This window comes from Lithobates pipiens, unplaced genomic scaffold, assembly GCF_037356315.1.
Source record: "Lithobates pipiens isolate NorthernLeopardFrog02 unplaced genomic scaffold, aLitPip1_a1.2 Scaffold_30, whole genome shotgun sequence".
NCBI classification, from domain to species: domain Eukaryota; kingdom Metazoa; phylum Chordata; class Amphibia; order Anura; family Ranidae; genus Lithobates; species Lithobates pipiens.
In genome coordinates this window covers 50,393,622-50,409,136 of record NW_027507791.1, presented here as the reverse complement: position 1 = coordinate 50,409,136, position 15,515 = coordinate 50,393,622, and the positions used below count along the sequence as shown (strand labels likewise).

The window sequence follows — 15,515 nt, the reverse complement described above, 5'->3', positions numbered from 1 at the left end:
CACACACAAACTCCCTCCATACAACTCAATGTAGATCAGGGAAGAACCACCCTCCTCCTTACCTCTGCTCTTTGATGCTTCAGTGACCATAATCAGGGCCTCTCCTTAGCACTGGGTGTGCAGAATTGTTCAGGAGTCCACGCCAGCGCCGTCCACCCGCTCCGCCTCCACGATGTCCCGCCAGGGCCAGACCAGCGCCGTCCACCCTGTCCACGATGTCCCCGCCAGGGCCAGGCCAGCACCGTCCACCCGCTCCACGATGTCCCCGCCGGGGCCAGGCCAGCGCCGTCCACCCGCTCCATGATGTCCCCGCCGGGCGGGAGGTCAGCTGACAGACCTCTCATCTCCGCCGAGCCCCGCCCCTCCGCTGCACTCACAGAGACACACAGCGCCGCTCCACAGGGACAGGCTGGAGCAAAGGAGTCCCAGAGCGGCGCTGTGAGATAAACCCGCGTGAGCACAGCGGGGCGCTCAGCGGGAAACGTGGAGGATTGGTGGCGCCGGCGGCACACCATGGGGAGCGAGTGATCAGTAAAGGAGAGCTGAGCTCACACTGGACAGAGGCCATGGTTGCGCCCTAGGTGGTAGTGCGCCCTAGGCGGCTGCCTACTTCGCCTAGTGGTAGTGCCGGCCCTATATCCTGAATCCCAAACCAGTCCCTCTACTAAAGAATGGCTCCACAGAATAAACAGAATAGCAGAGCTAGAAGAGCTGATCCATATAACTAGAGATACTGCACAGAAGTTTGGAAACAAATGGGTGAGCTGGATACACTTTAAGTCTCCTGCAGAATACAACCACATCCAGAGACAACCTGGCTGATCACACTCCAAAACCATGCCAGCTAAGTAGAGACCGCTTTTCATGGTTATTCAGTGATGTTCCTGTGTTTTGCTTGGCCAGCCACTTCCACCTGGTGGTTTTTATAACCTCTCCTCTAAGCATGGCTCCACCCCAGGCCCTATCAGTGAACCTTATATTAACCTGTGCACTGCAAGCCATCGGTGCTGATCAACCATTGTGTATCCATTGTGTATTTGGCCTCCTGGTTCCTGCTTGCCTTGTGCTCTATGTTTGACTCTCTTACCGACTTTGGCGTGTTCTCAATGATTCCTGTCTGCTTGTGACCTTGACCTTTTGCATGTCCCTGACCATCCCTGTCTGCCTGTGACCCTGAACCTTTGGCGTGAACTCTGTTGTTCCTGTCCTCTAGTTGCCCTGACCTCTACCTTATCCCCTTACTATCCTTGTCATTCCAGCCTGCTGCTTTCTTCTCCTGTAGTCTACTGTGAGTGTGAGCTGTGAGACCCTAGGGGCCGCGACCTGGAGCCAGACTGCAGCCAAGTCCATCCTCACCACTGGAGGCTCTGGCGAACACCCGCTGGCTCTTAGACTCCGCGCCCTGAGGAATCTATGCTCCAGCTTCCATTGGGATCTGTGTTAGTGATCCTGTAGACCTGTGTCCTGAATCTCCCTGGGTACAATCCGCAGCAGTCAGTTCTAAGGTCCACTACCTAGCGGTGCACTTCAGACTCCTACGGAGTGCATCTGTCACCTGGTCTCAGGTGACCTGACACCGCTACCAAAATAGCAGACATACAACAGTTACTCCTATACTGGAATCCCACTAGTTGAACCCACCACACCAACTCTATTATGATTACGTCCCTTACCAGACCACCCAAAATGCTTGGCTCACGGTAATGACCCCCTCTAAAAGGAAAACCTATAACTGACTGGGAGGAGAGCAATGACCTGCCAACAATCACACCCCCCTCCCCTCCCCCTTTTCCCCCTCTGACTTCCCTTTCTTTATTCACACACATACATAGCAAAGAAAATCCACGAGTTGAGAAACCACCCCCCCAATCCATACCATTAAAAAGGACCTGTCCGATGAGGTTCTCGTGTTATTGACACCACAGAGAACGAGGAAATACCACACCTCCAACATCCGGCGACCATACTCAGACATGGAAGTCAGTAAAATGAGTACAGCTAATTCCAGACAAAAGAAGGGAAATTTAACCACTTGCCGCCCGCCCTATAGGGAATTGACGGCGGCAAAGTGGTTTCATAATCCTAACCGGACGTCATATGACGTGATTAGGATTATGAGCCGCTGCGCGCCCCCGGGGGCGCGCATCGCTGCGATCGTTGTTGCGGGGTGTCAGTCTGACACCCGGCAACTACGATCTCGGTAAAGAGTCTCCGACGGAGACTCTTTACCATGTGATCAGCCGTGTCCAATCACGGCTGATCACAGTGTAAATGGGAAGAGCCGGTGATCGGCTTTCCCTCACTCGCGTCTGTCAGACGCGAGTAGAGGAGAGCCGATCGGCTGCTCCTCTGACAGGGGGGGTCTATGCTGATCGATTATCAGCACAGCCCCCCCGAGGATGCCCACACTGGACCACCAGGGACACCACTAGACCACCAGGGAAAAGGTAATAAAAATCCATAATCCTCCCTAGACCACCAGGGTGCCAGTCAGCACAATGGGTGCCAATCAGTGCCCATAATGGATGCCAATCAGTGCCCACAATGGGCATCACTGATTGGCATGCATTATTGTTTGGCACTGATTGGCATCCATTACTATAACACCGATGCCGCCTATGAGTGCCCACCTGTGCCGCCTATGAGTGCCCACCTGTGCCGCCTGAGTGCCCACCTGTGCCGCCTGAGTGCCCACCTGTGCCGCCTATGAGTGCCCACCTGTGCCGCCTATCCATGCCCACCTGGGCCGCCTATCTATGCCCACCTGTGCCGCCTATCCATGCCCACCTGTGCCGCCTATCCATGCCCATCCGTGCCGCCCATCTGTGCCGCCCATGCGTGCCAGCTATCAGTGCCAATTTGTGCCACCTATCAGTGTCCGTCCGTGTTGCCCATCCGTGTCGCCCATCCGTGTCGCCCATCAGTGCCGCCTATCAGTGCCACTTCATTGGTGCCACATTGGTGCCCATCAGTGCCACCTTATCAGTGCCCATCAGTGTAGCCCCATCAGTGCCCATCAGTGAAGGAGAAAACGTACTTATTTACAAAGTTTTGAAACTGAAACAAAAAAAAACATTTTTGTTTTCAAAATTTTCGGTATTTTTTTATTTGTAGCGCAAAAAATAAAAACCGTAGAGGTGATCAAATACCACCAAAAGAAAGCTCGATTTGTGGGGAAAAAATGATAAAAATTTCATTTGGGTACAGTGTAGCATGACCGCGCAATTGTCATTCAAAGTGCGACAGCGCTGAAAGCTCAAAATTGGTCTGGGCAGGAAGGTGTTTAAGTGCCCTGTATTGAAGTGGTTAAGGTCAACCTAAAAGTTGAACACATGGACTTTCCAAATAATACTCCGGATATGTCAAGGGCTGGAACTGCTAGATAGCATGACATCAACGAAGCCTAAAAACCCAGACAGTTAGGACACCGTCAAACATATATAAGGACACCGACTCACTTCAATAAAGTAAACAATCTGGAAAACACACCAATAACCCTATATGGGTGGAAGATGACATAGATACAGTACAAAACAATTTATAGTCGGCACATCCAGCTTTTGTTGGATGGAAAATCAGAATTGGCTTTCAAAAAGAGCATACTAATGATCCAAAAATCGGCAGATTGTTCATTCGGATGAAATTTTACTTCCAATTTTCATAACGTGTGTATGGGCCTTCAGTCCGTAGGGTTCAATATTGAGTTGCCCCACCTTTGCAGCTATAACAGCTCCATCTCTTCTGGGAAGGCCGTCCACAAGGTTTAGGATGTGTCTATGGGAATATTTGACCATTCTTCCAAAAGCACATTTATGAGGTTGGGCACTGATGTTGGATGAGAAGGCCTGGCTCGCAGTCTCCACTCTAATTCTTCCCAAAGGTGTTCTATTGGATTGAGGTCAGGACTGTCCAGGCCAGTCAAGTTTCTCATCCATGTCTTTATGGACCTTGCTTTGTGCACTGCCCCAAATCATTTGGTGGAGGGGGATTATGGTGTGGGGTTGTTTATCAGGGGCTGGGCTTGGCCCCTTAGTTCCAGTGAAGGGAACTCCTAAATTGTCAGTATACCAAGACATTTTGGACAATTTCATGCTCCCAACTTTGTGGGAACAGTTTGGGGATGGCCCCTTCCTGTCTCAACATGACTGTGTGCCAGTGCACAAAGTAAGGTTCATAAAGTCATGGATGAGCGAGTTTGGGGTGGAGAAACTTGACTAGCCTGCACAGATTCCTGACCTCAACCCCCATAGAACACCTTTGGGATGAATTAGAGCAGAGACTGTGAGCCAAGCCTTCTCATCCAACATCAGTGCTTGACCTGACATTTGTGCTTCTGGAAGAATGGTCAGACATTCCCATAGACGCACTCCTAAACCTTGCAGAAAGCCTTTCCAGAAGAGATGAAGATGTTATAGCTATAGAGTGGGCCAACTCAATATTTAACCCTACGGACTAAGAATGGGATGCCATTAACCACTTGCCTACCGGGGACTTACACCCCCTTCCTGCCCAGGCCATTTTTCAGCTTTCAGCACTGTCGCACTTTGAATGACAATTGCGCGGTCATGCTACACTGTACACAAACTAATTTTTTATCATTTTCTTCACACAAATAGAGCTTTCTTTTGGTGGTATTTAATCACTGCTGTTTTTTTTATTTTTTACAAAAAAAGTCCAAAATTTAAAAAAATTTTGATTAAATAGCTTTTGATTTCAGTAAATATGCTGCAAACACAACAAATGATAGTTTACAACCTATAAAGTGTTTTCAAACTTCCTGTGTGTAATAATTTGGAACAATCCATTGTAAGTTTTTTTTTATTTTGAAAGAAAAACTGTTATCATTAGGAGGTTTGTTCAATAAAATGTGAATTGTACTCTTAATAGTTGATAACATGAGAATTATGCAGACTGTTTACATCAATTATTGAGTTAAATTAGAAAAATATCATTGACATAATAATTTGGAACAGGGTGTATATAGAATCACAGATTGTACAATTCCATCATATACACGAGTATACACAGAACTCAGAGCACACACCGCTCCGGACTGCAGCCGTGTATGATGGAGTCCAGGCAGTGACATGGAGGCTTTTTCCTTTCTATGTAATGTGATGACGGCCATTGTCTGGACACAGGGATCAAGTCCTGGGGAAAAAAGTGTGGGAACTCCCACCCAAGATCCACTCCCCCACCAAAAAAAAAAATGATACGCTCATATGCACAAACACTTCAAAAGTGGTATTTTTCATCCAATTTTTCTATTATGTGTATGAAGCTTAACTACACATAAAACGTACATAAAAAAACAATTCTCAATAAACATAAATACTTTAATTCTCTGAATAATCAGCATTCATTCAGTTATGCTTCCATGGAAATGTGAACATCATGTTCTGATCTCTATTGGGGAATGTTATTTTGTATATAGAGTGTTTATGTGGTGAGTTTGCACTTTTCATTGAACGGAGTTTGGATAACACAGGGTTAAACGGAAAGGTCATAAATTAACTGCACATTATTTGGACAGAATGCTTGGGGTGATAGCGATGTGTTCCTGCTTAGGAGATGTATGTTAGCTTGGGGGGGCTGCAAACTCTGCAGGGGCTCCAACACACACTCACTGCTATTCCAACCCTTCACATATTTCCACATAAACTTCCCTCCTGGCATTAAACTTTGCCAGGTATTGTGCTCAGCTTACCACCCCAAACTGATGTTCCTCCCTCAGCTCACCTCTCTCCCTGCATGTCCTGTGAGCAGAATAGCTGTGCTCCTCCTCTGGGTTCTCTCATCATATGGCACTGAATATAGAGGAGGGGCGATTCAGCGGGATACACAGAGCAAGTATGCAGGACAAGGGGGGGCGATGAGGAGACAGAAAATCAGGAAGGGCATGCGGGGAGGAGCGCATCACGAGAGGTCTGACTAAATACAATCTCTTAGCAGCAGGGGCCTGATCTACCCATCAGCTAGCTGTGATTGACAGGTAGATCGAAGCGGAAGCTGTCATGAGGCCCCCTACTGGCAATGCCTGAATGGTCAGGTGTGCGGCACTTACTATTGTGAGCTGTGTTGGCAGCTGCTGGTGTAGCACCTGCCATACAGCTCGCATACTTCAAAGTCTTGCAGGACATGGCTGCTAATGGGAACTGAGTTCCTGTTGTGGAAAAAGTACAGGAACTCCGTTCCCGTGAGTTCCCACAGGACTTGAGCCCTGTCTGGACACCTCGGGTGATATTGTGTTTTTGCACATTATTTGTGTAGCACTAACCCCCGAAGGAACTGCTGGTTTTATCCGGGATTACCATTACCTCACCTGCTCACCTCTTCATCTTAGGGGGTCCCGTGGAAAGTAGCCCAAATGATGATAGATCAGACACATGGTCCTTTTTGAAGATTTATTTAGGGGTAACACCAAAGAAAGACACAAGACACAGTCCTTCAATAGAGGGTTAAATGATAAGGGGAGTTCAGGCATCCAGTAATTGTGTGTCGGAGGTATTAGTCAGATCCAGAGGACAAACAGCTCCACAGACTGGATCCAGCAATCACCGGATAGGCCCCTCTCACTTGACCTGCAGCAGATGAGATGCTAAACAAAGTCTCTGCCACAGACTTGTTAACTGAACTTAGAGATTCTTGAGAGTTTTTACGAAGAACTACCATACAGTCAGGGCCGGATTAACATAGGGGCTATTGGAGCTGCAGCTCCAGGCCCCTTTCTCAAGATAGGCCCATTTACCCCAAAAAAAAAAAGATTGACTTCGAGGATTGTAGCTCGGCGATCAGGAGTCACAGACATACCTCCAACACTTCTCTCCTATACATAGTGCCCACTGTCATACCCTCCACACTCCTCTCCTGTACATACTGCTCACTGTCATACCCTCCACACTTCTCTCCTATACATAACGCCCGCTCTCATATCCTACACACTTCTCTCGTATACATACTGCTCACCGTCATACCCTCCACGCTTCTCTCCTATACATAGTGCCCACTGTCATACCTCCAACACTTCTCTCCTATACATAGTGCCCACTGTTATACCCTCCACACTCCTCTCCTGTACATACTGCTCACTGTCATACCCTCCACACTTCTCTCCTATACATAAAGCCCGCTGTCATATCCTACACACTTCTCTCTTATACATACTGCTCACTGTCATACCCTCCACGCTTCTCTCCTATACATAGTGCCCACTGTCATACCTCCAACACTTCTCTCCTATACATAGTGCCCACTGTCATACCCTCCACACTCCTCTCCTGTACATACTACTCACTGTCATACCCTCCATACTCCTATCCTATACATAGTGCCCACTGTCATACCCTCCACACTTCTCTACTATACATAGTGCCCACTGTCATACCCTCCACACTCCTCTCCTGTACATACTACTCACTGTCATGCCCTCCATACTCCTCTCCTATACATAGTGCCCACCATCATACCCTCCCTCCACACTCCTCTCCTGTAATTATTGCTTACTGTCCTACTCGCCACACTTCTCTTCTGTACATATTGCTCACTGTCATACCCTCCACACTCTTCTCTTACACATAGTGCCCAATGTCATACCCTCTACACTCCTCTGCTGTGCATAATACCCACTGTTAGACCCTCCACATTCCTCTCCATCACCTGCACATACTTCCCACTTTTATACCATCCATACTCCTCCCCTATGCCTCTTACCCACAAAAACAGTTCTTTAAAATTATACTGAATATCCTCAATGTTACCAGCTCTAGAATGGGCACTTTTGTTATGAAATCTCACAGTCCTCATATCTGTTCTGTCCCATTATTAGTACTTATTTAATTTTGTAATTAGTATTGTGATGTATAGAGGAACACGGGGGATGTCAGCTACTCTAAATATAGCACTTATAAATGTCCATCTTCACCTGGTCTTCCTTCTGGGTTCTGTGCCTTCGGTCACTTGCCTTGGCCAGGCTGCGTTGATGTCATTCCCACACATCCTCATGTGCATCTTCTCTCTCCCATCCCCCCCTTTCTCTCTCATCCTCCCTCCCGTACCCCTCACACCTCTTTCATCCCCTTTCTCTCTCTCTCTCTACTCCTCCCTCTCTCTCTGTTTAATTTAATTTGTTATAACAAAAAAATAGTTTGCATTTTTATTTATTGTTTATAAAAGGCCCCACCAAAATCCTCAGCACCAGGCCCATGGTGTTCTTAATCTGACCCTGCATACAGTACCAGATTCTTTCAGCCGACCCGGCGATACTTTAAGGATATTGATCCGGGTTGTGTCCTCAAACTGAGTTTCCAGGCTCCTCCAGAGACACCAGCCTTGCGCTCGGTCCTCCACTGGAAAAGTCCCCCCCTGGATCCTCAGCTTTCCTTGGCTTCTCCCCGTAGGTGAGACAGCACAGGACCCCCCCTGGATCTGGTCTAGAAATATTAGACAGAATAAAGGTGGATAAAGCACCTGGACCAGATGGCATCCACCCACGGATCCTGTCATTTCAAGGTCATTGTTTCTAATATTTAGGGACTCAGTAATGACTGGAATGGTACCACTGGATTGGTGCAGGGCCAATGTGGTGCCCATATTTAAAAAGGGGTCAAAGTCTTTGCCAAGTAACTATAGACCTGTTAGTTTAACTTCTATAGTCGGGAAGATACTGGTGAGCAATGCTGTATCCTGGCCTAGGGCAGCACTTTGCAGGGGGGCAGCATGGAAAGAGTCCCCGCCAGCTTGTGCTACACTGTTATGCCCCATACACACGGTTGGATTTTCAGACGGAAAATGTTCGATGGGAGCTTGTTGTCAGAAATTCCGACTGTATGTAGGCTCCTTCGGACATTTTCCTTTGGAATTTCCATCACACAAAATTTGAGATCTGCATCTCAAATGTTCCGACGACGAATTCCGTTGTCATAAATTCAGATCGTGTGTAAACAATTCTGACGCACAAAATTCCATGTATGCTCAGAATCAAGCAGAAGAGCCGCACTGGCTATTGAACTGGTGGTGGTGGATGTGGTATACGTGGACAGAGGGGTGGCGGTGGACATGGTATACTTGGACAGAGAGGTGGCTGTGGACATGGTATACTTGGACAGAGGGGTGGCTGTGGACGTGGTATACTTGGACAGAGGGGTGGCTGTGGATGTGATATATTTGGACAGAGGGGTGGCTGTGGACATGGTATCCTGGTATCCTTGGACAGAGGGGTGGCTGTGGACGTGGTATACCTGAACAGAGGGGTGGCGGTGGATGTGGTATACTTGGCCAGAGGGGTGGCTTTGGACCAGTGCACAAAGCAAGGTCCATAAAGACATGGATGAGCGAGTTTGGGGTGGAGGAACTTGACTGGCCTGCACAAAGTCCTGACCTCAACCCCATTGAACACCTTTAGGATGAATTAGAGCAGAGACTGCAAGCCAGGCCTTCTCATCCAACATCAGTGCCTGACCTCACAAATGTGCTTCTGGAAGAATGGTCAAACATCCCCATAGACACACTCCTAAACCTTGTGAACAGCCTTCCCAGAAGAGTTGAACCTTTTATAGCTGCAAAGGGTGGGCCAATTCAATATTGAACCATACGGACAAAGATTGGGATTGCCATTCAAGTTCATGTGTGTGTAAAGGCAGGCGTCTCAATACTTTTGTATTAAAGTGTAACAGTCCAGGATTGGATATTTAGGCTCCATGCACACTGGCTTAACTGCTTGCTGACCAGCCGCCGTCATTTTACTGCGGCAGGTTGGCACAATCCCGTGAATCACCGTAGCTATACGTCGGCTACCGGAATCGGGATAGCAGGTACGCACACGTGCTCGCTGCACTGCAGGGTGCCAATGCCCATGGCCGACATTCATGATGACCGCCAGTCACGAGCGATCACGGGCACGAGAGGCAGAACAGGGGCGTGTGTGTGTAAACACACAAATCCAAAAATGTGTCAAAAGTGTCCGATGTGTCCGCCATAATGTCACAGTCCCAAAAAAAATTGCAGATCACCACCATAACTAGTAAAAATAATAATAATAAATATATCTCCTATTTTGCAGACGCTATAACTTTTGTGCAAACCAATCAATATACGCTTATTGCGATTTTTTTTTTACCTAAAATATGTAGAAGAATACATATCAGCCTAAACTGAGGAAAAAATTGTTTTTTTTTTTTTAAAAAAGGGATATTTATTATAGCAAAAAGTACAAAATATTGTGTTTTGTTCAAAATTAATGCTTTTTTTGTTTATAGCGCAAAAAATAAAAACCGCAGAGACGATCAAATACAACCAAAAAAAATCTACTTGTGGGAAAAAAAACAAACATACATTTTGTTTGGGTGCAGCGCCGCACGACCTCACAATTGTCAGTGACGCAGTGCTGAATCGTAAAAAATGGCCTGGTCACTCAGCAGCCAAATCATCCGGGGGCTGAAGTGGTCAAAAAAAAAAATGCTGCTACTACAGGAGTTTTGTGTTCTGCCTGTAGAAGCAGCTCCATGTTCTCCTATGTCTCCATACACATTGGGGCGATTACAGACATATTTTGAGATCAATATTTTGGGGCAGGTAAAAAAAAACTCTTCTGGTACAGGTTTCTGATTGGAGCTTTCTGGCAGAAAAAATGCAAAACTCTCCGAAACTCATCGAAATTTTGTATAATAAACTCTCTATATGAATTTTTTTTCTGCCAAGGGAACTGACATTTTTTTTAAGCCAAGTGTGCATAGAGTCTTATGGAGCCTAAAGATGGAATTTGATGACATTCTCATATTTCTATATTATGTGGTTTAGATATAAAACTGTCCCAGAATATTATTGTCTCAGTCAGTCCTGTTATACTCACACTAATTCCTCTATCCGGCTTGTTGTCAGAGCTTCCATCAGATCCCTGAAATGAGGACCCCCCAGATTGTTGTCATCCAGGTTCAGTGTCCTCAGTGTCTGGTTATTTCTTATTCCAGATGTCAGGTGGGGGCAGGAACTGTCTGTCAGGTGATTCTTATCCAATCTGTAGAAGAAGAGAAGAATGTTACCAGAAAAAAATGAATTTCTCCCCCAGAAATGAATGTAACTATTCTCTACATGAATGGAACTCATTTCTCTTTATTGGAATTATTAATATTAGATCACTTAATAAAAGACGATCGATTATCTACACTATTGGAGGATTTCTCTTTTTGTGGATCCCAATTACTAAATGTGACATGAGAAGTGGATGAGGTGGTGTGATCCATTCATGATTCCTGTATGGGGATTGGACCATACACACTCACACTGACCTCTAGGCTTTCACCTCCAACCTTCTGCTAAGTCTTGGATTCAGCTGTGGGGATTCACTTTGATGGTCACAGAAGTCTCACTCATGTTGCGGAAACTTCATTGACTAAAAATGAAACCATTGTACTTTGGGATTTCCTTTGAACATCATGGTGGAGGATTTGATCTTATGGTGTGGAGAAGATTTTATTATTACCGTTCTTTATTTGGACTTTTTTTTTGAAAATTTGTACTAATATTGCTGCACTAATTTTATATATGCTGATTATAAATTCTCTTCATTAGTTATCAATGAAATAGTCTCCATACTATTGTTATATATACACTTATAGGGAGTTTTGTGTTGAGGAGTCTCACTTTTATTGTTATATTTTCACATTTGTATTGTGTGAATGTTATATACTAGTGCTGCAGTCTTCCATATTATACTACATGTGATAATTCCACCAATAGGGATTAGATATAACAATTACATTCACTACAAAAATACACTTTCATACATGTGAGGAAGGGCAGATCTCCTGTAATCTACTCACAGCTACTTCAATCTATATAACATATAATGTACAAAAATACATAAACATAAAGAGCAACAAAGTTATCTTAAAAAATTGCAAAACATCAAGACATAAATGTGAAAAAGCAGATTTCCTACAACCCATTCACCACTACTCCCATCTCCAATCACCATACAGTGACTTGTGCAGTAAGATCCCTTTCACACTGCAGCACCACTAAAACAGCACTAAAGCGCTGGTCTTTTTGCGGTGCTTTAGTGGTGTTTTAGCGGAGCATTTTGTGTGCTAGTGGGCCGGTAACAACGGGATCTTAAATAAAAGAAATAAGACCCGTATTCCAGCACTCTCAAGGCACTTTGAAAGTGCTGCCCATTAATTTCAATGGGTAGGGGTGTTTTGGGGGTGCTATTTATAATGCTCATAACCCGCCCCAAATATGCTGCTTGCAGGACTTTTTCTAATGCCCCACAAGCGCACCACCCCAGTGTGAAAGCACTCAGGCAAATAAATGGGAGGCAGTTTTCAGGTGATATTTCTAGTGCTAAAATGTCTGAAAACTGCCTCAGTGTGAAAGGGGTCTAACAGAAATACCAGAGATTCATCCAGATAGATTAAATCAATGCTGATCAACTTCCACCTCTTTGCATCAACTTCAATCAACCTCCACCACACCAGTGAGCAAACATGTCACTTACCAAAAGGTATGTCTCTACAAGCAAGTACCCAGACACGCTTGTTTATATCCTTCCAGCAGCGCCACTCCGCTCAAGCCGGCTTCCGATGAGAACAGACTGTGCCACGGAATGTCAGACCTCCAGGTAGTATCTCCAATATCACCCGAGGTATCCAGACAATGGCCAAAATCACATTACATAGAAAAGAAAAAGCCCCCATAGTGCATAACCCTTAAATACATATAGAATCACAGATTGTACACTTCCATCATATAAACGAGTATACACAGAACTCAGTGCACACACCACTCCGGACTGCAGCCGTGTATGATGGAGTCCAGGCAGTGACATGGAGGCTTTTTCCCTTCTATGTAATGTGATTGCGGCCATTGTCTGGATACCTCAGGTGATATTGTATTTCTGCACATTAAATGTTATATAGACTGAAGTAGCTGTGAATAGGTTGGAGAAGATCTGCCCTTCCTCACATATATGAAAGTGCATTTTTGTAGTGAATTGAATTGTTATTATTGATCACTATTGGTGGAGTTATCCCATCTACATTAGAAGTGTTGGTATTCGGACACATTGCAGGTTGCAGATTTCTCATTTGTCTCATCACACATTTTGTCACTAAGTGTAGGGCTCTATACATAGAATTATATTATACTATTTGTACTTCTATATCAGACTTCCTGCTGGCGGCTGGTTTTCATTCATTAGATTTTCATACAGTTGTTCATATTTCAGATATTAATTTTTTTAGATTTTTATATCCAGCTTTAGAGAACTGTCTCATATTAGTGATATATAGAGACAACCAGGAGATGAAATATATCTCCATTATTATTATTATTTGATTTATATAGTTTAGATGTACAATATATTACCAAAAGTATTGGGAAACCTGCCTTTACAAGCACATGAACTTTAATGGCATCCCAGTCTTAAAGAGGAAGTAAACCCTTCCAAACAACTTGGACCTATAGGTAAGCCTAGATTAAGGCTTACCTGTAGGTCCAAGCAATATCTCCTAAACCTATATGGTTTAGGAGATATTTGCCCGAAAATGGGCACCGCTGTCTACGGCGCATGCGCCGTAGACAGCGGCGCGCAGGCGCACTAAATGCGGCAAATCCAAGAATGGATTTGTCAAATTTGTCGACTCCCGTGCGCATGCGCGGGAGTGACGTCATCGCGGCTTCGCCGTATGGCAGCAGCGGAGCTGCGAGACGCGACTCCCGTGCGCATGCGCGGGAGTGACGTCATCGCGGTTGCGCCGCTGTGATTCGTCGGAGCTGCGAGACGCCACAAGCAACATGGATGCGGCGGACTACAGGGGACAGCGGCGACTTCGCTGGCTCCTGTGTCAGGTAAGTGACACATAATGAGCTACTATGCGATGCATAGTAGTCCATTATGCTTTACCTTTGCAGGGAAAAAAAGAGGAAGTAAACCCATCAGGGTTTACTTCCTCTTTAAGTCTCGTACACACGATCAGATTTTCGGACGACTGTTCATCTGTTTTTTGTGGAATGCTAGTCTCATATAAAAAGTGAAGAGGGGGCGTGGCTTAGCACCAAGAGAAGATGGACGCTTAACTCGGAGCTCCCGGTCTGAGAGGTCCAGCTATTTTCCGAAAAGACGTCCTCATCGACGGCAAGTATGGGGTGCACACCGCCAAATACATCCGCGACCTGTTCCCAATCACCCAGGAGCCCCCTCTCAGCCAGCACATTCCCGAGATATTCTGGGCTAGATCCAGAGGCACCACTCAGGAGTCACAGGCCGCAGCACATGAGGCATCCTCAGCGAGCAGATCTACACACAGATCCAGGAGCCGAAGCCGGCAAGCCCCAGCTCCCAACACACACACAAACACACACACATCAGACCCTGAGCTTAGCCGGCCTAGGTGCAGTTGCGGCAGACATTAAAAATACGCTGTCTGCGGCTATCTCGAATCTCAGAGCGGGCTTCCAAACAATGCTCCTTCGGGTAGAGGAAGTGGAAAAGACGCAGGCCTGCCATGATGCATCCCTCTGCCAAGTTCATAAGATTTCAGCATCCCATGCAATACATCTCAGAGAAATAAACAGACATATGGAGGACCTCGATAACCGTGGGAGGTGCCAAAACTTGCGGGTAAGAGGCCTCCCTGAATCCATTGACCCTCCTAAGCTCACCCAAGAGATAACCACAATCTTTAATGGGCTACTTGAGAGACCCCTGACACCCTGATCACAATGGAACATATCCACAGGGCTCTGCGCCCAAGAGGAAGAGAGGCAGACCCATCGAGACGTGATTTGCTGCCTCACTGATTTTGCTGTGAAAGAGAAGATAATGTGTAAAGTTGGAAGAAGAGGAAGACTACTACACCACTTTGCTCTGCAAAGGAGAAGAGATCTAAGACCACTGCTAGATGTACTGCGAAAAAGAGCAATAGCATACAGATGGAAATTTCCGTTCTGTCTGTCAGCTTCTGCAAACGGCCATACCATCAATCTCAGAGTACCGGAGGACTTAGAGCACTTCTGCACTGCCCTTCACATACGATAGTGGATGTACCCGATTGGTATAGTGACTTCCGCCTCCCTCCAATACACAGAGCAGAGTCCATGGATGGAGCCGCCAAAGTGGGGAACTTCAGCTTAAGTCGCCATCGCAGACAGCATCCTCCTTTTTCTCCGTGTGCGGCAGGAGACCTGAGAAATACCAGTCCCACGGCATCTCCTGACCACAGAAGGCAGAGAAGAACATAGGAAGATACCCAACAAATCCCTGAATGGACCACAGGATAGATAAGTAACACCCTACAGAACCCGACATCCACATTGTCTTATTGTGATGACCAGAGAAGCTTCCCGATCCAAACACCTCCCTCCCCTCACTGACTTAGGAACCGGATAATGGAAATCCATGGTAAGACAAAAACAGACTAGAAATATACTCTACCCTAAACACAGAATACTAGACCCAGTAACTTAAATATCACACCAGCTATACAGGACCTGTAAGTATACTACTCCTCAGACTAATC

General features: G+C 46.0%; 1 protein-coding gene across 7 annotated transcripts in view; it reads right to left on the bottom strand.

Moving 5' to 3' along the window:
* The window catches only part of LOC143942800 (NACHT, LRR and PYD domains-containing protein 3-like), a 415,453-nt gene that overhangs the window by 125,001 nt on the left and 274,937 nt on the right, over positions 1 to 15,515 (bottom strand). For 6 of the 7 annotated variants that reach the window (XM_077464200.1, XM_077464197.1, XM_077464199.1 and 3 more), the window contains exon 8: positions 10,847 to 11,011. The exons of the other annotated variant lie outside the window; for it this stretch is intronic. In XM_077464200.1, coding sequence (XP_077320326.1) covers positions 10,847 to 11,011 — 165 coding nt within the window. The remainder of the gene's footprint in view (positions 1 to 10,846; positions 11,012 to 15,515) is intronic. 7 annotated transcript variants of the gene reach the window in all.